The 27854-nt window shown below is 49.1% G+C and overlaps 1 protein-coding gene across 1 annotated transcript in view; it reads left to right on the plus strand.

The window, feature by feature from the left end:
• FMNL2 (formin like 2) overlaps positions 1–27854 on the plus strand; it is a 263738-nt gene that overhangs the window by 125920 nt on the left and 109964 nt on the right. Inside the window, 1 exon segment of the mRNA XM_072757816.1 lies at positions 18724–18807. Coding sequence (XP_072613917.1) covers positions 18724–18807 — 84 coding nt within the window.

A 27854-nucleotide genomic window follows, 5' to 3' on the forward strand; every position in this document is an offset into this window, starting at 1 on the left:
ATCTCACGGTTTCTGTGGGTAATGAGGTGGGGAATGGCTTCGCCGGGTCTTCCGTTCATGGTCGTGCTAGGCTGCAATCAGGGTGTCGGTGGGGGCTCAGATCTCATCTGAGGTCTGGAGTCCTCTTCCCAAGCCCCTGGTTGTTGGCAAAATTCAGTTCCCTGCAGGTGTGGGGCTGAAGCCCTCATATCTTGGAAGCTGCTCACCGTTTCCCACCAAATGGCAGTCTCCACCACGTGCAAACAGAGGGCTACTTTGAATTTCTTTTTCCTTGGACACTAGCATGGAAAACCGTCTACTTCAGAATGAGAAGGAATTGGTTCTTACTTGACCTAATTAGTGATTGGATTTGACATTTAGTAAACATAAAGGGCCTGTATGCTGAGTATATGGCTTTCTGTGAGGCAATAAGCGGGAAAGAAAATGGCCTCTTACTTATTTATAACCTGAGCCAGGTGGGAAGAACCAGCAGAGCCCTTGAGCAGCTGCTCTTATCTGGGGGTTTGATGAGCTGCGTTTCCTCTTAGGCTGATGGGGGACTGAGAGTCCACCTGTTGGAACGGCATCATTGATGAGGTGCAGATGCCACAGGGTCAAAATCAGGATGTGTCTTCAGGCTCATTGGAATTCACAGCTAAAAAGCCATTGAAGCTCCAGAAAAAATGCAATGAACAAATGACTAGATCAATCCATCTGTATTGAGAGGTTTTCCTGATGATGGTCTGGAGTCCTGAGAGTTCCTGCTCTGGAGCCTGGCCACCCTCCCTCTGCCAGCCTTTGCCTCGTTGTTTGAAAGGTTAGTGGAGGGGTTGGGTTGTTGGGGTTCTTGATGTCTAGGACTCTAGGAGGAACGGCTCTGGAACTTTGCACGACTGTGAGTTGGTTAATGACCCAAGGCGACCTCAGATCTAGAAGGAATCCGTAGAATGGCGAGAAGTGAGCCGGGACCTAATTTGTGAAAGGATTTCACAGATTTGTTAGGGGTTGCTCAGGACCTGGTTTGGGCTTTCTCACGGTGTATGGCTTTTTAGCCTGACAGGGTTTTAATCTATGAGAAAGGGTGTGATAGGTTTTGACCAGCAGATAGTTGACAGACGTGGCCGCCCGCCTTCCGGGCTGGTGATGCTAACAAAACTCTTCTGTGGGCACAATCCTAGAAAATGTGCGATCCACAGAAACGCACTGTGTGTGCAGATAGGAGCTAGCGTCCCGCTGACCGACAAGTCCTTGGTTTTGTTATCTCGGCAATCTGGTGCTTTGAGCTCTGCTGATAGTGGTTTCTGGAGAATTAAGTTGTACTGTGTTGCCCCCAAACCAGCTCCGGATTCACTAAATAATTCATCTGGGTTTCTCTCCCCTGCTCCCTCCAGCCTGGAGGAAGCCTGTCTGCTTTCTCTCTTGCACGTCGGGGTCAGAGCATCGACCCGAAGCAGGGCTGGGTTTGCTTTATTGGAACTAACCTGATGTTAATGAAAGCGGAGCAGTGACTCAGACACTGGATGGCGGGGGGGGGGGGGGGAGGGGGGGCTCTGAAGATAACACGTTATGGGGGACCCCGGAGGAAAAAGAACAAACCCTGATAAGGGTCGTGGATCCCCAGGCCAACCAGGGGAGGGGGAGACCTTGGTCCTCTCAGGTAAACTTACGTGAAGAAATCCGTCTGATTCTCCTTCTGCAACAAGACTATCCAAACAGAACACAAAACCAGGCCTGCCCACGATGGATTAGGGACGATGGTGGTACGTGTGCTCTTCTTGGCTCACCCTAATTTCTACTTAGGGCCCCAGCACCTCATTAATAAAATGCTGCCCCCCTTCCCCCCTAACCTTCCCTCCGAGGCCACCCCAGGTTCGTGCGGCTGGCAGATGAGTAGCCTCACTGCTCTCTAGAGGCCCTGCCGTCCACCAGGCCAGGGGCGCAGCGATGCCCCAGCAGGGACCCAAATCTAGGCGCAGGCAGGGCACGGCGGGTCCCGTGGAGCAGTGCCGCCTGCGTGGATCAGGGAAGAGCTGTAGCAAGCCAGGGGGGTCCCGTCGGGCCGTGTGTATGCCGGCGCCCTGGGGTGCAGGCTGACAGCTGCGGGTGTCGGGGCCTCGGCGGCAGCGCCTGTGTGTCCTGGAGTTGGTGGCCACCTGTCCCTGTGGTGCGGGAGGACTGGGAGCGGCTCCCCGGGCGGCCCCGCGGGTCGGAGTGGCGGGAGGGCCCCGGGATCGAGTCCCCATCGGGCCGCTGCTCCTCTGCCCGTGTCTGCCTCCCCGTGTCTCCAGGACAAATGCAGCGTGTGTGGGGCGCGAACGGTTGGCCAGAGCCTTGGGTGCAGGGGACGGCTGATGGGGCTTCTTCCCTGGGGCCACGTGGATCTGGGGGTGTCGTGGGCAAGGAGGTGCGGGGGGCCTCCTGGAGCTGCACCCGTACCGTGTGTCCCGCAGGCGGCCCGTTGGCATGTGTGCCTGGGCCCCTGTCCCCCCGCTCTCCCTGCCCTGGTTCCCTGCAGGTACGTGGTCATGCTGAGGGCCACGAGCCGGGGGCTGTCGTCAGCGGGTGGTGGGCGTCGCGTGTCCCGGGGTCCTCGGAGATCCTAAGAGATCCGGATTCCTGGGCTGGTATCCCCGGCTGGAGCCTGGGACCGTGCATGTGGCACAGGCTTCCCTGGGCACCCGCTTGTCCCTGCACGAGGCCCCTGTGCACCTGCCGCCACGTGGAGGGAGGTGAGGCCGCTGGGCAGAGCCCTCTGTGGGAGGCCGGCTGCGGGCAGCGGGGGATGCAGCCCGTGGCGTGGCCCCGTCGAGCAGAAGCGGCTGGTGCTGGCCGTGGGGTGCTGGGAGGCTGAGCCCTGAATCCCTGCGTGTTTACTAAGACGATTCCCCCTTCCTTGAGCCTCATGGCGCGGGGGGTCTCAGGAGAGGACAGATCTCGGCGTCCTCGGTCTGTAGCGAGCGGGGGGGGGGGGGGGGGGGGAGGGGGGGCGCTAGCAGTCGCCAGGCCCCCAGGACCAAGACACCAGGCAATGTGGGAATGGCTGTTGGAATGAGAAAGCCGGGCTTGGCCTCGGGGCAAGTGGTGTGGCAATAAGGTAGATTTAGTGAATAAGTGAATAAGTAAATAATAGTGAATAAGAAGGTAGATTTAGTGAAAAGATCCAGTCATAGCTGTTTTTAAACGACGAGTGAACGAGCTTTGAACAAATGAGAATTTAGGCTTCATGAGCCGCTGTGGTAGTGTCTCCTTCCTTCCTTTGAGGGGGGCGGGTTATGGGCCCCCGATGACTGGCCCTTCAGGCTCAGCACAGCGTGTTCACGGTGAGCGGAGCCGACCCCCAGCTGTGGCCCCGCACATGCTGACGCCTGCGCCCCGTTGATTTCAGAGTCGGGGACCCCAGGGTCGCGAGCAGCACAGCAGGGCCCACTGGCCGGGCCTGTTCTTCGGGCGTCTGCTGTGAGGTCTTTAAAAACGGAAATCCGGTAATTCGTTAAAAAGATTTTACTTATTTCTGAGAGAGACAGCGAGTGAGCGTGAGCACGCGCAGGAGCCCGCTGTGGGGCTTGATCCCGGGACCCGGGCCGACGGCAGACGCTTGACCGACTCCGCCACCGGAGCACTCTTGCTGTCAAGACTTTTATTCTCACTTAGCTCCAAATACACTTTCAAACCTTAATTTCTTCAGCGTAATTGGTCCTTACGTTAGGGCGGCCATACAGTGGCCGTCCTCCTTGGTGTCCTTTGCACGGCGAGAGGAGGCACAGCTCGTATTTATGCCGGGGCAGCAAGCGTTTAGACTAACTCTCCGTCGGGACGCCGGGCAGCTCGGGGTGAGTGTCTGCCTCAGTTCAGGGCTGACCCTGGGGTCCCGAGATCAAGTCCCGCGTCAGGTCCCTGCGCGGAGCCTGCTTCTCCCTCTGCCTGCGTCTCCGCCTCTCTCTGGGTCTCTCATGAATAAATAAATAAAATCTTAAAAAAAAAATACTCATAAAACTCAGTTCTAGCAGATGTTTTTGAAATTCAGGGCTCAGCCCGAGAGAGTGCTTTAGCTCTTACACGGGAAAGTTTTATTTACGAACGTGACCAGGCTGCTGTGTATTATGTGACGCTTGGTTTACGTGGAATGTCTAGGGAAATCTTTTTTTTTTTTAAAGACAAGATTTCATTTCGAAAAACATGTATAGTTTTGTCAAGTCAGACTCATCCAACTTTTTAAATGATTTTCATGTGTGGCTGATGATAAAAGGGTAAAGTTGTTTGGAAAGGTCCTTTTGTTCAGAACACTTGCGGAGGGCAGTGAGGCCAGCGGTGCCGGGAGGGGGCCGTGGCCGCGACCCAGACCAGAGCTTCCCCATGTCCTGGCTGCCGCCGCCTGCGCCTCCACAGCATGACAGGATGGCTGGAGGACACAGGCAGACCTAACTGCTCCGTCTAAGTCTTTATGTGCGAACGTCCTAAGTGTTTACTTCCTAATAACTTAGCTACTTGAAAAAAATATTACGTGTCAGTGGAAGGAAAGATACTTCTGTTATATTCTTTAAAAAAAAATCCGTTACGGGCGCCTGACAGGCTCAGTTGGTGTAGGATCTCATTCTTGGCTTCAGCTCAGACTATGACGTTGGGTCATGAGATCGAGCGCTGCGTGAACTCCGGCTCAGCGCAGTCTGCTTGTGCCTCTCTCCCTCTCTCTCAAATAAGTAAATACATAAAATCTTAAAAAAAAAAAATCGGGATCCCTGGGTGGCTCAGCGGTTTGGCGCCTGCCTCTGGCCCAGGGCGCGATCCTGGAGCCCCGGGATTGAGTCCCACGTCGGGCTCCCGGTGCATGGAGCCTGCTTCTCCCTCTGCCTGGGTCTCTGCCTCTCTCTCTCTCTCTCTCTCTATCATAAATAAATAAATCTTAAAAAAAAAAAATCATAGGACAGCCCGGGTGCTCAGCAGTTTAGCGCCACCTGCAGCCCAGTGCGTGATCCTGGAGTCCCTGGATTGAGTCCCGCGTCGGGCTCCCTGCATGGAGCCTGCTTCTCCCTCTGTGTCTCTGCCTCTCTCTCTCTCTCTCTCTCTCTCATAAATAAATAAATGAAATCCTTAAAAAAATAAATCATAGTTATATATGAATACGTGTGTACCTGTTGGGCACTGCACAAGTTCTTAAACCGTGCCTTCGGATCCGACGCTACCCAGCCTCATTTCCTGTTTTGTGTTTCATTTTCTCCTGTTACTTTGTCGTAGCGACCGCTGAAAAATCAGCTCCGTCCAGTAGGCTTTTGTGGAAAGGAACGTAGTGTGACTTCATGTGAAAACGGTGACCTGTAGACTTCGAATTTCTGGGTGGTGCCTGTAGACTTTGAATTTCTGTCTTTCAGAACCTTAAAATAATTCCCCAGTTTCCCCGTGAGCTCATGGCATCGTGCGGGGGTGAGAACCACAGACCTAGCTGTGGCGAGCCCGTCATTTGCACTGTTGCTGAACGTGCATCATGCCTATGGTCAAGACGTGCTCACGCGAGTGTGAGCACGTCTTGAGAGACGCACAGATGTCGCGTTAGCAAAGCCAAGCCACTCCTTCCACCGTCCGCTCCTTGGGTTCTGATCCTCAGTTGCTGGAGTTCCTCGAACGCTTGTTATATGAGACTCAGCTCCATGCGACGCTTTGCATGCGTTTAGTCACTTGAGTGCTGGTGGCCCCGCGGGGGATCCCCCCGAGGTGGTCTGTGTCCCCTTGGGTGGTGGCAGAAGCTCGGGGGACTTAAGTGACAAGCTAGTCAGTGAGCCGCTGGTAACTGGAATCCGAACCCAGGCTTCAGCGCTTCCAACCACGCAGCTTGTCATTGTAATTTATAGGGTGGGCGGGAGGCCTTGTAAAATCCCGGAGTCCTTTCAGAGCCACGGAGGAAGATGAAGTGATGATGATATGGCTTCTGCGGTAATATATTTTGATAAATCCTGCTCGCCTGGAAGTCCTGGTACGCACGGCCCCTCTCGGTCAGACACCGACCCCATGCCCAGCATGTTAGAGGCTCTGTGGCTGGAGGTCACGGGTGAAAGGCGACGCACGGCCCCTCGGGTCCCTAGGGCGCTGTGGGGTTCGGGGTACAGGAGGACGAGGGCCCCTGGGCTGGGTGTGCTTAGTTCCCGAGTGAGGAGGGTGGTGGTGCTGCAGAGGGTAAGCACATGGGTTGCTGGCCGCACAGAGTTCTGGCTCCTCACACTTGGAGCCCTCGGGGGAGCACATCCCCACTGGGCAGCAGCCAGGCTCCGTCCCCCAGGCCTTGTTCCCCGGCCTCATCCCCTGGGCCTCGTCCCCCGACCTCGTCCCCTGGGCCTCGTCCCCCAGGCCCCATCCCCCCACCTCGTCCCCAAGGCCCAGTCCCCCCGACCTCGTCGCCCGGGCCCCATCCCCCGGACCCCATCCCCCCAGGCCTGCCATGCGCCTCCCAACAGGCCCCACAGCCCCGCTCATGCACCCTGGCTCCCTGCTCCTGCACCCAGCAGGGGTGGCGCCCAGGCCAGACGCCATGCGCCCGGGGCCTGCCTCCCGGGCACCTGTCATCTGGGAGGTGGCTGTGCGCTTTCTCAGCAGCGAACTCCATTCGGCGCCTCGCCTGGTGCTCCTGCTGCAAGTGGGACCATTGTCCCTCCGTCAGACGGAGTCGGGTTGTGCTCTGAGGTGGCCCCTTACACCTAGGACATGTCACCGTGGAGGGAGAGTGAAAGCAGGACTATTTAAATGACATGGATTTTATCTCATATGAATCTTAATATTCTCCTAGATAAAACCACGGAGACTGAAAACCTATGCCCCAGGGGTTGAGCATCTGCCTTTGGCCCAGGGGGTCCCAGGTTCGAGTCCCATGTCGGGCTCCCTGCATGGAGCCTGCTTCTCTCTCTGCCTGTGTCTCTGCCTCTCTCTCTCTCTCTCTTTCTGTCTCTCATGAATTAATAAATCTTTAAAGAATTTTGATAGAATGAACGAGAGCAAAAGAGCGCATATGTGGACACACGCATGTGGTTGTGTGAGTGGGGATAAGCACGCTCCCCTGCGTGGAGCCCGAAGTGGGGCTGAGCCCCCAGCCCCCGAGGTCATGACCTGCACCCAAGCCAGGTGCTTGGCTGACTGGGCCACCCAGGGGCTCCTAGCAAGGCTTTTGTTTTTTTTTGTTTTTTTTTTTTTATGCATTTTTTTTTTATGCATTTTTTTTTAATTTTTTTTTTTTATTTTTTATTTATGATAGTCATACAGAGAGAAAGAGAGAGGCAGAGACACAGGCAGAGGGAGAAGCAGGCTCCATGCACCGGGAGCCCGATGTGGGACTCGATCCCGGGTCTCCAGGATCGCGCCCTGGGCCAAAGACAGGCGCCAAACCGCTGCGCCACCCAGGGATCCCCTAGCAAGGCTTTTGATGAACTGACCAAGCTGTTCCTGAGGTGGTGCTTCCTGCACGCATGGAAACACACGTCTACTTGACGCTGTACTTGATGCTCTACTTGATGGTCTTTTCTGCAGCTGCGAAGTCCATGTCCAAACCCGTAAGTGGTAGGCTAAAGGAAGAGAAAGCCGGGAGCAGAGCGGTGAAGACGCGCCACACTCAGGGCATGCGTCCAGGACCTCTCGGTCTTCCTCCGGGTGCCTGGGCCCCTGTAGATGCTGAGCGTCTCTTGGAGCAAAGTCCAAGACTGAGCAGCACATGCTGCCACGAAAGCGGAGTTTTGCCAGTGTCCGTGTTTGTGTGGATAGTGTAGGATTTTCATACCATGTCTTCATAGGAACTGGTAGATTTATTTTTAGACCTTTCAGTAATTTAATTTTAGGATATTGTCTAGTTCCCCAGGGTTTTCCATTTCCTCCTGTAATTACGTACTGGCTTTTATCAAGTTGAAATACAGCGTATGAAATGGAAGCCATGTCTCTAACAATTGGCCGTGAAAAGCAGATGTGAAAATCTTGGAATTAAAAAAAAAAAAGAAAAAAAGAAAATCTTGGAATCTGGTGTTGTGGGAAGAGGGCAGCCGTGCATGGTGGAGCCAAAGCATTGTCACCCAGAGCGTTACTCTTCTGCCGTTTCCATAACAAATAACTACGAGCTTCATCACGTGAAACAACTCAGTTTTAATCACCTTACGGCTGTGTAGGTTGCAAGTCTGACGGGTGCTACTGAGTGGAAGTCGCGGCCTTCAGCAGGAAGGGCTCCTACAAGCTCTGGGGAGAAACCACTTCTTTGCTGTGATCTGCCTCCAGAGGCTGCCTGCACTCCTTGGCTTGTGGCCCCATCTCCCTTCTGAAAGTCTGCGCTGGCTGGGGAGGCCCTTCTCACGCTGTGTCCCCCGGGTTTCTTCCCTCTGACTCGCTTCTGCCCTATTCATCCACCTTTTTTTTTTGGAACTACTTTTTCTTATTGTGGTATAATAGCCATAGCTCGAAATTTACCATTTTTAAGTGAATGATTCTGGTAGCGTCCAGCAAATTCAGTGTCACGTGACCACTACTTCCCATAATTCATCATCACCTCTAACATCTGTTACACATTAAGCAATAATCCCCTTTCCCCGTTTCCCCAGCCCTGTAACCTGGAATCTGTTTTTTGGTTTGTCTGATTTAGCCTTTTCTAGATATTTCCTACAGGTGGAATAAGATATTTGCCCTTGCGTGACTGGCTTCTTTCACCCAATCATATTTTCAGGGCTCCCCCGTGTTGTGGTATGTGTGGAGCTCTGTTCCTTTTTATGGCTGAATTGCATTCTGCTGTATGTATGTAACAGGTTGTGTTTATCCATCCAGTGGACATGTCAGTGCACACTTGGATCGTCCCTACTTTGGGCCATTGTGAATGATGCTGTCCTACATACTGGTGCACAGGTATCTGGCGAATCTGTCTTTGATTCTTTTGTGTACATACCTGTGGGATCGGCTGCTAATTCTGTGTTTAAATTTTTTGAGATCGGGGATCCCTGGGTGGCGCAGCGGTTTAGCGCCTGCCTTTGGCCCAGGGCGCGATCCTGGAGACCCGGGATCGAATCCCACATCAGGCTCCCGGTGCATGGAGCCTGCTTCTCCCTCTGCCTGTGTCTCTGCCTCTCTCTCTCTCTCACTGTGTGCCTATCATAAATAAATAAATAAATAAATTTAAAAAAATAAAATAAAATAAATTTTTTGAGATCTACCCCAGTGTTTTCCATGGTGGCTCTACCATGGTCTATTTCCAACAGCAACGTACAATGGTGCCAATTTCTCTACATCATCAGCAAAAACAGATATTTTCCATTTTAAATTCTTAACTCTTGTGTTTACGTTGGCTGATCTAAGTAGTGTAGGATAAGCTCGCAATCTCAACGTTAGCACAATCCCATTGACAGATAACATCTTAATATATAAGGAAACCTTCACGGGTTCTTGGGATTAGCTTAATGACATCTTTGGGAGCGATTATGCTGCCTGTGACTGAGTCTGCCCTAGAAGCTCACCTGTTGTGGCAGCAGCATAATTTTTCACTTATTGTCTCAGAAGATGTGATGTTAGTTTGAGCATAAACTTGGATTATGTTCTTCCTTTGATGAAAGGGCTTACCACGAATATGGAACCAGGTTCAGTGGTCTTTTTCAGAGTAATTGGGAAGGGGAAGGGGGACAGTGACCCTCATGATCTAAGAAGGGAAGTTAAAACCTGTTACTGGGAAAATGTTGGGAGAGAATGAGGCTGGGGCTTCAGGGATATTGGGCAAGGTGAAAAAAATACACTTGTTTCAGGTGGCAGGTGATAGAGATCACATTCCTAGGGCTTGATTGTGGTGGAATCTGACTCTCCGATGTGTTGTAATTAGGGTTTAGTATCTCTAGATCTCGAAACCCTTTTATTCTAAAGAGTCCTATGTAATGGAAAGTTGACATTTATCACTGGCTAAGAACCCTTTCTCTGGATTTTTATTCATTTTGGTCTGTGCCAGCAAGCCTAGCACTTGAAAACATTTGCCCTTATGTTGTCAAGTGGCTGCCCGTGAAATAGTTTTTAAGTGTGGCCTATTGTGTGACTCTCCCATCCCAGGACGCAAGTGTGTGCAGGCAGACAAAGCTCTGGCACAGTAGTTGGTGTACAACTGGTAATGAATCATTTGAATTTGGGAATATGGCCAGGAATCAGGCATTAGGCTTCTAATGGCAATCAGATAGGATATTTGAAAGAAGATGAGTATTTCTTTCCATTATTCCCTTCCCTAAGTTTGCATAGGACTAGAATCTGTATTTTAGGAGTTGGTATAATGGCCAGAGGAGGGGTGTATGATTTTGGCATCTCTTGGATGTTGAATCACTTAAATTAGTGATCTGGGGAGTAGTTGATGGCTATAGGAAAACTTGGCCCAGACTACTAGAGTTACGCCCTTCTATTCGGTAGATTAAGATGGGCTCTCCCACATAGCCTTATCCATGTTGATGATAAGGGCCCTGCAATTATATATAAATAATCTAAACATATGTATATATACTCAACAGTTATGTATTCTCATTTGCAAAGAGCAGTGAAAATGTGACTACTTTCAAGCAGTAGATAATTTACACGTGATTTTGGGAAGTTTTTTATATTAGTTGGTCTTCACTGGGAAAAACATGTGACTTTCTAGAGATTCATAATTTTTTTGATAAAAACCTTTGATTTTCTTTTTTATTTTTAATATTTAATTTATTTATTCATGAGAGATCCTGAGAGAAAGAGGCAGAGACACAGGCAGAGGGAGAAGCAGGCTCCATGCTGGGAGCCCAACTTGGGACCTGATCCTGGGACTCCGGGATCATGCCCCAGGCTGAAGGCAGTACTAAACTGCTGAGCCACCCGAGCTGCCCCGAGATGCATAATTTTGCAAACAAAATGAGTTGTTTTGTGAATACAAAGCCCCACATGACCATGGAGAAAGAGTACTAGTCCCGTTGGCCTGGGTTCTCGGGTCTAGTATTGGTACCAACCACTTCCATGAATGTGGACCTGGCCGGTGGTTTGTTGAGTCAGCTTGGTCACCTAGAGAAGACAGACTAGGACCAGGCTTCACAGGCTTCTCTTCTAGCTCTGGACTTTTTGATCATAAAACGTTGTGTAAGAGTAATTTGTATTTAGTTGACTTTTTAAAGGAAGGCCTTTAAGAAAACGGGCATAACTAAAATCATGAACGGGAGGTCAGAGGTGGATCTCATTGTCCTGGTTGCCCAGAAGGGCTAGCTCTCCCACCGGGTTTTATTTTGAAGGTGTACCTGGATCCGGGGGCAGGCCGATCTCTCCTGCTCTGGGCTTTCCTGGCTACAGTGAATGACATGAATGCCCTCAGTGGTGAATAAAAATGAAGTGACGGTGAAAGACGCCTGACTGAGCATCCCTGTGGGGACCGTGTGGCCGACTGCCCGAGGCCGGCCAGGGGACAGGCTGGGTGGGTGTTAGCGGCATCTTCTGGGCTCGGAGGCCGTTGGAGCTCAGGAGTCAGGTCGTTACCTGGAGGCTCGTGTGGGTTGAGTTTGCAGCCACCCTCCTGCCCTGAGATGCGGAATCTTAAAGCGAACTTGGGGGATTGGTCTGTAAGTGGGCATCAGGTGCTGGACGGGGGGGTCCCTGTATCTCGGGCTGTTTGAGGACCCCAGCGGCCGGCTTTCCCTGATGTTCTTTTGGCTGAGGAGCCCCACTCCCTGCTGGGTAGATTGGAGCCTGTGCTCCGCTATCCGGGACTGGCCTCTGCCTGGCTCAGGCTCCCGGCTTTCCCCTCACTGCGCCCGGGTCGCACGGCCTTCCTTCTCCTGCATCCGTGCTCAGCCCTGTCCACACTGCCCGCGCCAAAGGAGCGACCCTAATAGGATCTAACCTGCCGAGGGTCTCCGTGCACGTTGTGCCGTGCGTCACAGCTTCACTTTGCCCAGACTCTGTGAAGCAGGGAGTTCTCATCGTGACCGTCGTCCCCCTCTGGTCAGGACCGCCACTGTCCCCCCCCATGCCATGCGTGGGAAGCCCGGCGCGGGTCAGGGAGCGGCCCCGAGAGCTAAGGCCACGGCCGGGGGCCCACCTCCAAGCCCAGTGACTCAGAACCACGTGCGCCTTTCTTCCCTGCCCTTCCCACACAGCCGCGGCCGGTCCCTGCATTTCCTCTAACAAGACAACGAAACGTAAGGGCCTCTTTTCTGAGGCCAGATTGCATCACGTTCCTGGTCTGTTTTGCATTGCTTTGCTCATCTCGCCTCGCCCTGTCGAAGGCTGACTTTACCTCCTATCTGCATCTCTGGCTCCACCTGGCCTTCCTGGAGCACACCGGGTGCCGCTGAGTGGGTGGAGGGCCTGCTACCTCTGGGGGTTCCCAGTAACTTGGGGGGCAGGGGTGACGCTGTAGTTCATATTTTCAAAGATACTGAAGACTTTTGTTAAAATACGGGTATTTTGAGAATATTAGTAGCTTAAATAATGTGTATCTTCATCTCAGCTAGCGATCAGGTCTTGGTTATTCAAGTAGAATTCTTGGATTGCTCTGCTCGGGCAGGCCGTGCTGTAGAAAAACTACCACTTAAGTGTCAGGGGAAGGAGGGTGCTCGTAAAGGCCACGCTTGGGTCCCGGCTTCGTCACCTGTCACGCAGGGAAGAGTTACTTAACCTCCTTGTCCTTCAGTTTTCTTCTCTGTTAAATAGAGAAGATAATACCTACCTGTCAGGATTATAAGGCAAATTACATTGGCTGAGGCGTGCAGAGAGCCTAAGTGCCCGAGACGTATCAGACCATCAGTAAGTGGTACCATCTTGTTTTTGACTTTTCACTTTGATTCTGACCTTCCCTTTGAAATTATATTTACCGGCTTCTTCGCTTCTGGGCTGTTTGTTCATTTTCTTTTGCTTTTCGATTCAAGTTGTGTGGCCCGCGATCACCAGTAATAAGTGGTAGAGCCAGGGTTGGAATCCAGCTAGTCCACCTCCAGAGCCGGCTAATAAACCCCTGCCGCATCCTGCCTTGTTCAACTGCAGTATGTGCCGTGCTGCCCAATCATCTATCGTAACCCATCCCATTTCCTTTTCGTGGCACAAGGTAATGGGTCTGGGGAGGAGGAAATGAGGAGTTCTTGCTTGGGGATTGAGCCCCTCAGTATTGCAAGATGAGGGAGTTCTAGAGATCAACACTAAATATAGTTAACATCCCTGAACTATGCATTTAAACATGTGGCTGGAAGGACAAATTTTATATTGTGTGTGTGTGTGTGTGTGTGTGTGTGTATTTACTGCAAATTAAAGAAAAGGAAGGGCTCCTTCTTTTGAGTTTCCCATGAAACTTCTCTACCTTTATCAGTTAAGAACCCTGAAAGATTGTCCGAGCTGTTTCTCTTCTGACGTGTTTTTCCTTGCTCCCATAAGTGACCCTGCTTGTAAGTCCATGTCTTTTCTTTCTTTCTTTCTTTCTTTCTTTCTTTCTTTCTTTCTTTCTTTCTTTCTTTCTTTCTTTTTTTTTTTTTTTTTTTTTTTACCTCTGCAGGTGGTTATGGAATAAAAGAGTTTCTGTTATTGAATCTGGTGACTTAATACTTGAAAGTTTTAATTTAGAGATTAAGAGAACAAAGGTGTATTATGGTTACATAAGGTGTATTTAATAGGGTCACTTTCACTAGTGTGTGTCTGCGTATCACTGTGGGTTTCGCACCAAGGACAACAGGGAGAAAGAAGGGTGTTCCGCAACTTTTGTTGCTTCCGTGAACTTAGGATAAGAGCTGATGTCAGAGAGTTGTATTCCTAGGACATGGGGTTATTTGGTTCCTTCATTCTGCTCTATGTCGTGTATAATAGTCTATAAATATCACTTCAGATGTATAGACCATCACAGACTGTTTTTATCCATAGTTAATGTCTCCATGAAGTATCCAGGGGGATATTCCATTATTATTTACCTTTGAATTTTTTTTTTCAAAAAGTTTTAAGATGGAAAGCCCATTTAAAAACAATATAAGGGGATTCCTGGGTGGCTCAGCGGTTTGGCACCTGCCTTTGGCCCAGGGCGCGATCCTGGAGTCCCGAGATCGAGTCCCGTGTCGGGCTCCCTGCATGGAGCCTGCTTCTCCCTCCTCCTGTGTCTCTGCCTCTCTCTCTCTCTCTGTGTCTATCATAAATAAATAAATCTTTAAAAACAACTTTTTTTAAAATAAAAAAAAAACAATATAAAATAGTAGAGTTAAGCAGAAAACCAGAATAAAGACCATAAAAATGACTACAACTTGGGGTAGATTAATTGTTATACTTGATACTGATCTGAATTTACTGGCAACAAGAACAAAGCAAGATGGAGTTCCGGTTCCGTGATTTATTATGTGCGGCAGAAGACTGCCTAAAGCATCATTTTGCTTTTTAGGCAATTGTTGTTAGAATTGACCTTGATTTTTTTTTTTTTTCCACACTGTCTTGAATTCTTGTTTGGAAGATAATTACTGATGATTAATAGACATTATCATTGGGGTTTTATAATAAGCAAAAACATTCTTTGGTGTTTAGACTTCATTACTCACTGAAGCATAAGCCCTGAATCAGTGAAGATATTTTCAGACTGAGTGGTATTGCCGGACTAATCGGCCTCGGCAAGTGGTTTATTAGTTTACTCGGCAACCCGCGTGGCGCTTTACCATTTGCCATACACTGTACCTGACTCTGGGGTCAATGGAAGAAATTGTCCTGGAGGTTCTCAGCCCCCTGGGGATGGAGCTGGGCAAGCGGATCTGCTGTGCCGTGCCGTTGGAGCCCGAGAGGGTGTGTTGGCTCGGAGTAGTGGGGGAAGGTTCTTAAGGCACAAGATATTTGAGCTGATTATTAAAAGTTTGCCTGGTTGAAAGGAAGGAGAGACCAAGAATGCCCTCGGATGCTCTGTTGCAGCTTGGAGCTTGTGCGGTCTAGGAATAAACCGTTAACCTCCACTAGGCATGTCAACTCCAACATCCTCCGTGCTCGGGCTGTGGCTGCGGTTGATGAAGCAGCTTCATGACCGAATCTCTCCGATTCCTAGAGGGCAGGTATTGAGGCCCGTGGCGAAGCCCAGCAGGTACTGGGTGTTTGTGGGTGTTTGTGGGAGAAGGGAAGGAGGGGAGGGCCTTGCGTCACACACCACAAAGTAGATGAGGTGGAGCGAGGAAGACTTGGGGTCGATCCCCATTGTCAGTCACGCAGAGGGGAGCGCGTTTCTGGAGGCGGCCGGGACAGGGTTTAAGGGCGGCTGTTCCCGGCTCACCCGGCGCCCTGGACTCGGCCGGCCTCTGCCGAGTGTCTGCCTGTCAGGCCGCGGGATCCCCGGGACCACAGCGTGAGCCTGAGTGGGTGTGAGTGGAAGGGGCGGCCGCGGGTGCACGGCCCGTGGTTGCCAAGCGCGGCGCTAGTTTTGACGCGTCGACGCTGCGCACCTTCTCCAGCCGAGGACTGGTCAGCAAGCTCAGAAACACTCCTTAGGACTCTTCTCATTCAGGGAGATGCAGGCCTCTCTAGACCCTCACGGTGCTGTCTGCCTGCTGCCCTCGCTCCAGGCCGTCCCAGAGCCAGCTCACACCTTAACCCGCTCACCACCTCCGGCAGATCTGCGCCGCGTCCTGTGGGTGCTCCTGCGCTGAGCACACGGCCGCTCGCCTAGTGACTCGGCGTACAGGTGTAGTGTTAATCAGTGCCGCCTTCTCTCAGCCCTTAAAATCTAACCGAACAATTTTTGTTGGTGTTTTTTTAAGATTTTATTTATTTATTCATGAGAGACACAGAGAGGCAGAGACACAGGCAGAGGGAGAAGCAGGCTCCATGCAGGGAGCCTGATGTGGGACTCGATCCCGGGACCCCGGGGTTACGCCCTGGGCCGAAGGCAGATGCTCAACCACTGAGCCACACAGGGGCCCCTCTGTTGCTATTTTTGACATCTGTCTACCTTACTTCACTTGATGTGCCATTGGCCTTGTCCAGGCCACCGTCATTCATTTGAGCCCGTGGCCTCGCTGCTTCCACTTTGGCTGTCTCTACTCAGATCTCTGCGTATGCATAGGGCAGTCCTTGTGAAACACAACTTGGCTCTGTCCTTTCATGCTTATGGTCTTCAACGGCTGCTGTTGCCCTGCAGACAAAATAAAGGTATTTACCCGGCCGACGTGTCTGGGCATGGTACAGCCTAACCTCAGCTCTGCAGCCTCATCTTTCTCTTGTTCTCTCTCTTTTACTCTCTCTCCACCTTCAGTGAACGACTTTCGGCTCTTTGATGGGCCAGGCTGTTTGTTTCCTGACTTAGCATCTTTTCGCTATTTCCTCTCCTCGGTATGCTTTTGTCCACTCTCGACCTGGCTCAGTCCTTCTCATCTTTAGTGCTCCTCTTAATTTTTCCTGAAGGATCATTCCAGATTGTCCATTCTAAAGTTACCCTCTGAAAATCTCTCTCAAGACATACCAGAGTTCGAGACCATGAGCTCAGTCATGTGGAACTGCTCCCACCGGAATCTGATGCTGGCTGGGGCCCCTGTCTCTGTGCCTCCTGCCGTATGGTGCAGTACGGAGCTTGCACAGGAGCGGCGCTTCTCAGACGTTTGTTGAATGAAAGACTGTTTCGCTAAAATAAAAGCTGATCTAGATGGAAAGGCAGTAACAAGGCCTGTTTCTAACTCCCGTCGCGGCGTATGCTAACTAATTCTACGTGAGTGTCTGGTACTCACTTGAAAGTCAGTTACTGCTATTTTGCCTTTCCAGAAAAAAAAATGGCATTTTTAATGTTTGTTTTGGGGAGCCTAACAGACTAAGTTAAGGTTGTGTTCTGCTCCTGGAAAGCGGTCCAACTTTGAGCCCGTTAACCAAGTTCTCCCGGGTCTCCTTTCCCATCTATAAATAGAGGGAAATTATATCTCATGAGCTTGTTACGGAGATTTACATGAGATTATGTGAAGTGCTTCATACAGTGCTTGACACCTTGGAAGAGTTCAGGCATTCTTTTTTCTTATCCCCTTCACATCTCAAGAGATTAATAAGGACTCAGAAAACCTCATTTAACTTACCTCATAATCTTACTGTTTTTACTTAATGCATAATCACACCCAAGAGCATTAACGTGGAGGTCAAAATCAGTTTAGGAGGAAATAATCCGTCTCTTGGGCACAAGTAAGCAATGATGGACTGGTTTTTTAACCGTCAATAACATTGGTCTCCCTCAGAAAGATAGACAAGAAGTCCTCTTTTACCTTGTCCTGGAGGTGGTGGTTTAACTTGTAAAATTATAATTACAAGTAAATGCGAGTCGTTATTGTTCTATCTGATTCAAGTACATATTCTATGTTGATAAGGGATACGAAAACATTTTCCCCATTTTAGATGTTTCTAGGGAGAAGCCTTGGCAATATCATTGAAAACTCTGGAGTCCAAAGCTCTTCTGCTTATATTATCAGCTTTGGGGGTAATTAAAAATTTTAGTATTCTGAAGACAGGTTGTTGGATTCAGATGGATCAGATTCAAATTAGTAGGTCGTCTGTAACGCCCACTTCCTTAGGCATCCTACTCTGGATGCTAAATTGAGTTTAAAGGAAAATGGTTGAGTTACATCTACCAAAATTATCAGAGGTTAATTCTCTGTCATTAAGTCAGAATAGCTCACCCATCCCCGCCTCTATTACATTCCTTTCCCTGGATGATAAGAGACAGTAACTGCCAGTTGAATTGCTTCTCCATAGACCGCATCTTCCAGGGAGCTAGGGGCTCTAGCATTAAAAGCTGAAGGCCTTTGGGTTTTGTCTATTCAAACATTGCCCTAGGCAAGGATCTGTGGTGTTTATTTAGGGATAGTATGATTTAGAGTGTTGCTGTGAGTGGATGAGATACGACAGCTAATAGACATTGACTCCTTAGCTCAGTTTGGAGCCTGGAAACTTTAGGGAGGCTGAGGGAATGGATATGAACTCCTTCTGGGGCACTCTCACTTGCCCTGTTCTGTGGCCAAAGATCTCACCTCAGACCCAAGCCAAGCATCTTGAAAGAGTGTGTAAGATTGGTCATTTGGGACATTGGAGTAAAACCATGCGGGTGCACCTGGGCGCATATCTGTGACCAATAGTACGGAAGGTGTGCTGTATTGACGGAGGGAGGTTTATGTGAGTTCCGACGTCTAGATGTTTCCTTGAGCTCATGGTCAATTTCTCCCTGCAAACCCAACTTCAGAAACTGTATAGCTAAACTAAGAATTGTCGTTGCTAATTTTAACATATGTCCTGAAGGAGTGGTTTTCATCTCACAGAGGTGGCAAAAACCACCTGCACTTTTTTCGTGTTTTTTAAAAAAAATTTTTAAATTTTAAATTTTTTTAAAGTGCGCTTTTACCTAAAATTATCAAAGTAAACATTGATGTTTTCTATCAGAGGTTCTGGTCATTGAGTTTTCTTCGAGTGTTTTCTGTTGTGTGTCTGGTGGGGCTGCAGTGCTTTAAAAATAACTGGGGGTAATTAATACCCTCTCAACTACTAAGTAGAATGGGAACCTGCTATTAAATGAAGAAATAAAGCATTACGTTTGGTAAAATGCACATCTGATAGTTCAAAGCAGATGAATGTCCCAGCAAGGACTTCAGAGCTTCTCTAGTCCCATTACACTGATTTGATGTTTAAATGACTTCCGTAAGGTGTTTCGGTTTAACTGGATGCTAGGAATTGCAAGCAAGTCCTCAAAGAACCACTGTAGTATTCTTTGGTCCGCGCGTGAGCTACCCGTTAGCAGCCTGTTGTGGGATGTGACGTATCTCTTTCCTCTTCTTTTTACAGAATGCTATGAACCTACCCCCTGACAAAGCCAGGTTACTGCAGCAGTATGATAATGAGAAGAAGTGGGAACTGATTTGCGATCAGGTAAGACACAGTGATGCTTTTATCAAGAAATAATGAAAGAAGAGAATCAGATTTCCTCCCTAAATATAGTAGACTTTTCCAGGATACGAATGCATGGATTTCTGTTGTGTTACTCTCTGCCTTCCTGTTTCTCAGGACCAGAGGTAAAGCTAGGAAGTGACTTACTTTATTTGTGCATTATTTTAATTGTCTCCCTTATTTGCAAGCATTTAGTTATTAGGTTTTCTGGGAAATCTCATCAGATAGGCAAACCAAATTCAGACCTGTTTGGTTTTGAGAGAGAGAGAGAGAGAGAATTGGGGCTGCGGCCGGGGGTGGGGGTGGAGAGGGAGAGGGAGAGAAACAATCCAAGGCAGGTCCCATGCCCAGCATGGAGCCTGACATGGGGCTCAATCCCATGACCCTAAGATCACGACCTGAACTGTATTCCAGAGTCGGACACTTAGCCACCCAGGCGCCCCAGTTTTTCTGTTTCCACAGCAGTTTCTGCTGCAAGAGTAGTGCAAGTCTTCTAGTTCAGCTGGCTTTCCTATTCCTGTATATTGATGTATAGTCATATGAGAAGGTGAATTGTTTATAAAGAAACATTGCTTCAGCTGATAAATTATTTCAGATTTTAGCAACTCTAAAGTTGTTTTCATTTTGTCATTAACTCATAATTCAGATGATTAAGAGATATAAAATAAAAAGTGAAAATCTGCATTTTGTTTCTGTCTGCTCTTCAAATTCTCCACCTTAGAGCTCCACTGGTAAGACCTTGAAGTATTTCCTTTCAGCTTTTAAAATGTTTTTGTCTTAAAAAAACTAAAATACGTGAATGTACACACTAGTCCATTCTGCCCCTTGGTACATTCATCAGTATGTACATTTCTATCCTATTCTTTTAAAGGATATGTAGTAGTATTGCATTGTAATTGATGGTTTTTGTTTTGTTTTTTTGGCACTTTGTTGGAGGGCTTGGTCTGGGCCAGTTGATTGAATCCTTAGAGGCGTCACTGTGAGATAGCAGGCTCTGTATGTGAACTTTTTATGTTGTGGCATGAGCTTCAGGGTGCTTGTGTCTCCACCTCCCACCACCCTGAAAATTTTTGGGGAGTGTTACATTTCTTCCTAACACTGCTGCCTTGGGTTTCTTTCTTTTTCTTTCTTTCCTTTCTTTCTTTCCTTTCTTGGATTTCTATTGTGGGGACATGTATCAGAGAAGCAGAGGGTTTTTTTTTTTTTTTTTTTTTTTTTTTTTTTTTTATTGCCCATAGGTAGAGCTATTACCCTAAGAAATAAATGCTCGCACTTGGCAGCTTCTAAAGTGTTCATTGTGTGTGGTTTCTCCTCAGCTCCTGACTCAAACAGTAATGAGATGATGGTAAAAGTCCTCCCCTCTTTCCCAGGCTATATTTGGGTACCGAGAGTAGATAGAAACGAAAGAGGAAGCTTATTGTTTATAGGACTATGATGCAAAGGAGTGAAATTCTGCTGACACTTAGACTCTCCTTCCCTGAGAGTTAATTTTTCATGAGTATTGTCTAAGCCTATTATTGTGGGGAAAAATGATTTTACGACAATGATGAACAAGGATGATAGGGATAGTTAATATAAAGGAAAAGGAATCGTGCAAATGAGGGAGGTCCAGTGGGGGTGGTAATTCTAGTGTGACAGGTTGTGACAGTGGCAGGTGCAGAGGAAGGCAGTGGCTATTTTGTCAGCGCTGTAGAGAAGATCGGAACCTCCTCCCGCAGACCTGCAGGATTCACTGGCCGTCAGGCTGCTCTGCTCCTTTCCGGCTTGGTTGAGTTGTCAGTCTTTGCCTCTCTAGCAGCCAGAAATGGCAGGTTACTGCTGAGAGAAGATTTCTAACAGCTGCACTCTTCCCTCGGACCACCCATGGCCTCTAGGGTAGATGGTGGGTCTGGGGATCTCAAGGCTGGGAGAGGAGCAAATCAGCTAATTAATTGTGTTTCAGATTTTCGGATCCTAGGTTCAGCTTATTATTGCACTTAAATGTTAATGTGCCACAACATAGAGAATTTAGCCACTCGATCTGTTTCTTTCTGGCAGTTACTTCAACACGTGTTGAAAGCTCCAGGCTGGGGCTCCATCAGTGTTCAGAGGTGTCCTGGGTGATTTGTTAATAAGAGTGAAAAATAATTATTATTGCCAGTGGCCAGCATTTACTAAGTAGATTTTCTTAAGAGCTTTGTGTGTAACTGTCGAAGCAGTCACGTGTGTCCAGCTCCCCATTTGACAGATGGAGAAAATCATTGCTGAAGGTGGCGTAGCTGTTGAGTGGTAAGGTGGCCTGGGAGGTCTGATTGTGGAAGAGCTGCTCATTTGGGGGCTGTATGTGAATGCGCTGCTCTCTTCCTCGCCAAGGGCTCAAGTGTGTGAATGAGCCACGGAAAATAAATTACAAAACATGGGTTGTCTCTGTTTCTCTGGCTCACAGTCTGATAGGCTTTCCTGAGAGCAAGAGGAAGGCGGGGAGCTGCAACGTGGGCACTGAGCCTCGCCTGCCTGTGCTCTCCCCATGGTGACCTGCCATGTGTGATTAGCCATTGGTCATTTTGAGAATTTTAGCCAGCAGAAACCTGGACTTTTTGCCACATATGGGAAGCCCATTGGTATGTCACACACGCCATGTCCCCTGTGTATATTTGTGAGGGGAAAGGTAAAAACCATGAGCTTAAGGCCTTCATAGGATATTCTTCATAAGGTAGTATAATGTATTGGTGTTTAGTGATGGAATGTAGACCGTGTGTGGATTTGGTACCTAACCTGTATCTGTCTATGGTACTTAACTTGATACCTTCTCTAAATATATTTGCTTTTAGGGATCCCTGGGTGGCGCAGTGGTTTGGCACCTGCCTTTGGCCCAGGGTGTGATCCTGGAGACCCAGGATCGAGTCCCACATCGGGCTCCCGGTGCATGGAGCCTGCTTCTCCCTCTGCCTGTGTCTTTGCCTCTCTCTCTCTCTCTCTCTCTCTCTGTGACTATCATAAATAAATAAAAAATTTATAAAATAAATACATAAATAAATATATTTGCTTTTAAAATACCATTTATATGAAATGTCCCAAGTAGAAAGATCCATAGAGAAAGTAGGTTAGTGGTTGCTGTGCACTGGGAGGGGGAGGGGAGTGACCGCTAATGAATGTGCACGTTTTTTTTGTTTTTAGTTTTGTTTAGTAGGTGTGATGGAAATGACACCAGATTTCTTGGTGGTGGGAATTAAAGAGTGGTGATAGTTTCGTAGTCTTGTGAACGGAATAAAACTGCCTACCACTCTCAGAGTGTGAATTTTATGGCATAGCGAATTATATTTGCTTTTTGTAACAGAATTGAAGAGCAGTAACTGAAAAAAAAAAAAAGAAGAGCAGTAACTGGGGAAATTTCCCCAGAAAAATTTTCCAGAGAAATTAGTGGATGAATCTAAGAAGTGGTTGACTTTGTTAGGGTTGATTTGGGCATTATGGTTGTATAAGAATCTGTCTTTATTTTTAAAGCAATGTGTACGGCCGTAGGGATGGAGTATTGCTGGAATATGGCTATGAAACACTTCATAAAGGAAAACAAAAGGGATAGAACGTGCAAAACCTTGATGGTTGAATCTTGGTGGTGGAGTGTGTTGGGGTTTATCACAGTATACTTTGAACTTCGGTGTGTATTCAAGAATTTACAATATAAAATTAAAAACTAAAGTGCCACATAATCTTCATTTTTTTCCTTAGCTACTCTAACCTTCTAAAGAGGTGCCTGGCTAGCTGGCTCAGTTGGTAGCACATGCAACTCATAATCTCAGGGTGCTGAGTTTAAAGCCCCAAGTTGCGTGTGGATCCTACTTGAAAACACAGCAGTTTAAAATTATTTTGAGGGTTGCAGGCAATATATGTAAAGTACATCAACTAACACTTGGCACGGAGCAGGTGCTTTATCGATGGTGTGGCTGCTTCTGCTGCTACTGAGGAGCTCAGCTATCAGACATTGGACCATTATTTTATCGTCGACTTGTCATCAAAAGATTCAAGGAAATTGATTATATTGAATGTGTCATCACCTATTATCTAAATATACTTGATGGTTTGAATGCATGCTGTAGGATGCTGTCAGGAAAAGCCGCAGCTATAGATTTCCTCCCTTCTTTCCTGCCTTTCTTCCTTCTAAATATTTTATTTATTAGAGCGAGTGAGTGCATGTGTGCAAGAGAGTGCAAGTGGGAGGGAGGGGAGAGAAAGGAGAAGCAGACCCCGCTGAGCAGGGAGCCCCTTCGTGGGGCTCGATCCCAAGCCCCGGGGATTGTGACCTGAGCTGAAGGCAGATGCTTAACCCACTGAGCCCCCAGGCGCCCCAAGCCATAGCCATGGATTTTCAATCTAGGAAAATACCAGGCAAACCTTGTGTCTTATGTGTCATCTTAGAACAATGACCGTGGTGTGTTGTCATTGAGACCTGACCCGTTAGACACCCCCTGCCCCACTGTTTTGTGCCCAAACATTATATGGAATCCAAATGCTTATTTCATTTCTTTTTTTTTTTTTTTTTTTATTTCATTTCTTTTTAAGCAAATAGTGCAGGTAGGTAATCGTGAGGTACCCGGGATAGGCCTAGTACGGAGTCTGCACCAAATGAACTGGGAATATTAGAGAAATTTAATACCAAAAGAAGTATGTGATCAAGAATATTAGAGGCTTTAGGGTGAAGTTATTTCAGGTTTGGTTCCAGTGAAAAATTGTTATGTGGGTGATCGGAATCACAGGACCGGTCGCGGTTTTCCTTTTCTCTGCTGCTGCTGGGTTGCTCGGAGCCAGATTCGTGGTCTGCCCTTCCCAAGCGCCCAGCACCTGGGTGGCAGGGTCTGTTACCAGCCTCATCCGTGGCCTCACCTAAGGTTTCCGGGCCACGTGTCCCTCCATATGGATTTCCTCACTTAAAAAAAAAAAAAAAATCCCCTCCTTAACTTTCATCAGCTGTCTTTTTGAACAAGATGAAGGTAAAATCATCTTTTTATTTTGTTACCGGTGAACACAAATGTTATTTGTGCTGATGGCGAAGTTCCTTTTCCATATGCCGTGGGCTTTGGGCCGATTGGTGCGTTGGACGTGATGCTTTTCTCTAAAGAAGCAAAAGGGGGGGGGTGTCCAAGCAAGATGGGTCATTATGGTTTAGCCTGGGAAGGACAGTGGGATGCAGCTCGTGACTGGCTGGTACCATCAGTCGGCATGTCATCCCCCTGGGCGGGGCGTGTTCCCAGGGTCCATGGCTCATGCCCCCAACACGCAGGCAGTTGGGCCCAGGCAGGTGACATGGGTGGAGGCTGGAGAGCCGGCTGTGTGTTGGGCGGGGGTGGGGGGGAGAGGGCGGTGCAGGGCGGGGACACAGATGGAGAGGCAGCTCCCGGGAGGAGGGGGAGGAGGAGACAGAGATGGAGGTGGAGGAGGAGGGGTCCTGGGAGGAGGAGGAAGGGGAGGAGGAAGAGGACTCCTGGGTGGAGGAGGAGGAGCAGGAGGGGGGAGGTGGAGGAGGAGGGCTCCCAGGAGGAGGAGTAGGAGGAGGGCTCCCGGGAGGAGGGGGAGGAGGGCACTGGAGGATCCGTGGGGCCCCAGGTGGGCTCTCCGTGGGGGGCCCGTAGCTGCTGGCTGCCCAACAGGTGCACCTGAGGACCCGAGGGCCCGAAGCTGCGGGGCGAGAGGGACTCCGCATGGGCTCCTTGGCCTGTGGGGAAACCCCGGTCCTCGCACCTGCGTCAGGGAGAGCGCTGGCCTTGGGGGGCCCTGGGGTTTTACAGTTTTGTGTCCCGAATGTACCCTATTGAAGATGTACCGAGGACTGTGATTGGAGTCACTTGGTCGCGACGCCTTCTCTGCTACTAAGCTCGTTTCACTTAGAGTGACGGGAGGGTAATGACAGCCGCCGTGTTCGTTTTCTGTGGCCGCGGTCGGAACGGCCGCAAACTTGGTGGCCTAGAGCAGTAGGGAGCACTGCTGGGTCCTGAGGGCAGAAGCCTGAGGTCGGATGGCAGCTGGGTCTTGTTCCTGCCCAGGGCTCTCGGGGAGAATCCTGCCTCCCCTCCAGCTCCCGGAAGCTCCTAGGCCTCCTTGCCTCCCCTCCAGCTCCCAGGGGCTCCTAGACGCTCCTGGGCAGTGGTTGCGTGACTCCAGCCTCCGCCTCCACTTTTACGGGGCCTTCTCTTTTTCTCCCTTTGGCCGCTTCTGCTCTCCTGTGTCTTAGCGGGACTCTCCCTGTTGGGTTGGGGTCCACCTGGGAAGGTGAGGATGATCACCCTCAAGGTCCCTGACATGGATCTGCAGACACCCTTTCTCCAAGTACAGTGATGTGCACGTGTGTGGGGCGAGGGCACAGACGTGGATTTGTGGGAGGCCGTTGTTCCAGCAAGTGCGTGTGCAGAGACGTGTGATGGTTCATGTGACCTTGTCGTTAGATAACAGGTCTAGCCAGTCCTCCGCCTGGGGGGCTGGTTCTACCCGGGTGGTCGGGGGAAGCTCTTGTCGCGGGCAGCTGCAGCCTGGCCCGGCATGGTCTCCGGTGGTCTCCGGGCACCCGGGGGGGGGGGGGGCCGAGCGGGCCTGTGGTATCCCCGGGAGGTCCCTGTGCCTGGCCTGGCAGCGGGCAGCATTGCGTCCGACTCTCCTCACCGGCTGGACCCGCAGAGGTGTGGCCTCGGTGAATGAGCGGGGTGGGGGGGGGGGACCACGCTTAGTGGGAGCCAGTCTGTGCCATGGTTGCCGTTTCTGACAGTCCAACAACTTGGCTGGTCTAGGTTGGACTTGGCATCACACCTTCTATTATGTACTCAGTAATTTATCCACCCAAGAAGCACTTAATAGTGCAGACAAGAGAAAGCGAAGAGAAAATTGAGAGAGTATGGATCTCAGTTTTCCCCAAACAGGTGCCTCATGTAATGCTTCGAGTCTGGAAAATCATTTGAGTCAAATGGTCCCTGGTACCAGTTTATTTGTCCTGAGCCCCCGCAGGGTGCCCGGCATGAACTGGCTGTGAGACGTAATGTTTTTGCCGAATTTAAAACACAACATGTCACCTTAGGGCTGTCTTCCTTTTCTCAAAGTCTCCAAATCTGAGGAAAGGTATCAGGTTAGTTGCTGTTAAAAAGAGAGCAGGTGGGGGATCCCTGGGTAGCTCAGCGGTCGAGCCATCTGCCTTTGGCTCAGGTCGTGATCCCCAGGGTCCTGGGATCCAGTCCCAAGTCGGGCTCCCTGCATGGGGCCTGCTTCTCCCTCTGCCTGGGTCTCAGCCTCTCTCTCTGTCTCTCTCATAAATAAATAAAATCTTTAAAAAAAAAAAAAAAGAGGGAGCAGGTTTCTTTTATTTTCCCTCCTGAAGGCAAAGTTTCCCTTCCATTAAGGTGCACGCCGGTCCCCGATCCCCAGCTTCTAAAACGCCGGAGAGGCAATCCGAGGAGCAGATGCCAGCTCCCTGCATGTTGAGCTGTCTCCCATTTCGTATCTCTGGGGTTGTGGAAAATTGAATCTGGACCTAGAAGGGGGGTTATTTTGTTCCACTACAAGAGGTTCTCTTGGTCCTAGGATTTTTGTAGTGGGGGGGAAGGTGCTGACCACCCCCCGGGGGCACAATATGGGAAGGTAGACTAAAGACGGGGTGAGCTACTCCTTTTTAAACTTTAAACCCGGTTTTGGCAGCTTGATAGAAACGCTCTGTTCGAAGTGCTGTTTGGCATCAACAGCTAAAATAAGAAGCCCGGTGTTCAGTCGGATTTCAAGCTTCTAGGTTACCTTCTGCCAAAATGAACATCACGTTACCTGCGTTCTTGCCTGGCGATGCAAGTGGAGTTGGACATCCTCCGCTGCCACCTCCTACCCCCCCCCCCTTGAAATTACTTAGTCGCCTGAGTTGTCTTAGATAGAACTCCACTGTGTCGTGCGAAGTAGATTTTTATCGTATGAGCATCTTTTGTGAACTTGAGAATGCTGTTAAAGGAAATGAGAAATCATCTAGCCAATGTGACGATGCACACGGATAGACTGAAGTTGACCTTTGACACCATCTTTTAGAAAATAATGTAAGTGACATATTAAGGTGAATTAGCCAAGAATTTCTACTAGGGAGCACAGATACAACTTCACATTCTTTTAACACGTGAACATTTAACTCCTGGTCTTTGCTGTGGAGGTCTGTGTGTGTTTACCTTTCGCATACCAAAAAGTCAAACAGCTTCATGGAGTTACCCAACAAGCGGTGGAGCTGACACTAAAAAAATTCTGAAAATTTCTGTGTTCTAAAAAGTACCCAAATGGTTTGGAAAAGTCGTTTTGAAAAAAGTGCTGGGATGACCTCGGTCACAGCGTGGCTCTTTTCATCAGTCCCTTCACTAGGTAAATGATCCAATGAGGACACACTGAGGAGAGTGATGTGCTAGATGCTAGGATTATAGTGCCCCCGAAAATACAATGTTGAATCTTTTAAACAAGGAAGTTGAAAAAAATAATACATCATCTTAAAAGTAAATTCTGCAAAGACTGAGTGTTTAACAGAGAGCTTTCAGACCCTACGTTATCCCCAACTATCTGTAGCATTCATGGCAGATCTTGATGAACTTGCAAGTAAGTGTTGTAAAAGAAGTTATTTTTTGAAGTCATTGGGGAAATTAAGGTGTCTGTGGGTTCTTTTTTTTCTTTTAAGATTTTATTTATTTACTTGTGAGAGACACAGAGAGAGAGGCAGAGACCCAGGCAGAGGGAGAAGCAGGCTCCATGCAGGGAGCCCGACACAAGACTTGATCCCAGGACCCTGGGGATCACGACCTGAGCCGAAGGCAGACGCTCAGCCACTGAGCCACCCGGGCGTCCCTGTGGGGTCTTTATCTCCACGATAGTAGTAAAACAGCATTTTGACTATTTCACTGAAATAGCAGAAAATTTGATTTATCATTAGACCATGGGTGTTGGAGGGTGCAGGGAGATAAAGAAAAAAGTGAATTAGAAATACGGTTCAGGTTTTGTAAGGAATGGAGAGCTGTAGTTAGGGGGTGGAGACTGCCTTTATTCTGTATCCACAT

Source organism: Vulpes vulpes, chromosome 5, assembly GCF_048418805.1.
Source record: "Vulpes vulpes isolate BD-2025 chromosome 5, VulVul3, whole genome shotgun sequence".
In the NCBI taxonomy this organism is placed as follows: Eukaryota; Metazoa; Chordata; class Mammalia; order Carnivora; family Canidae; genus Vulpes; species Vulpes vulpes.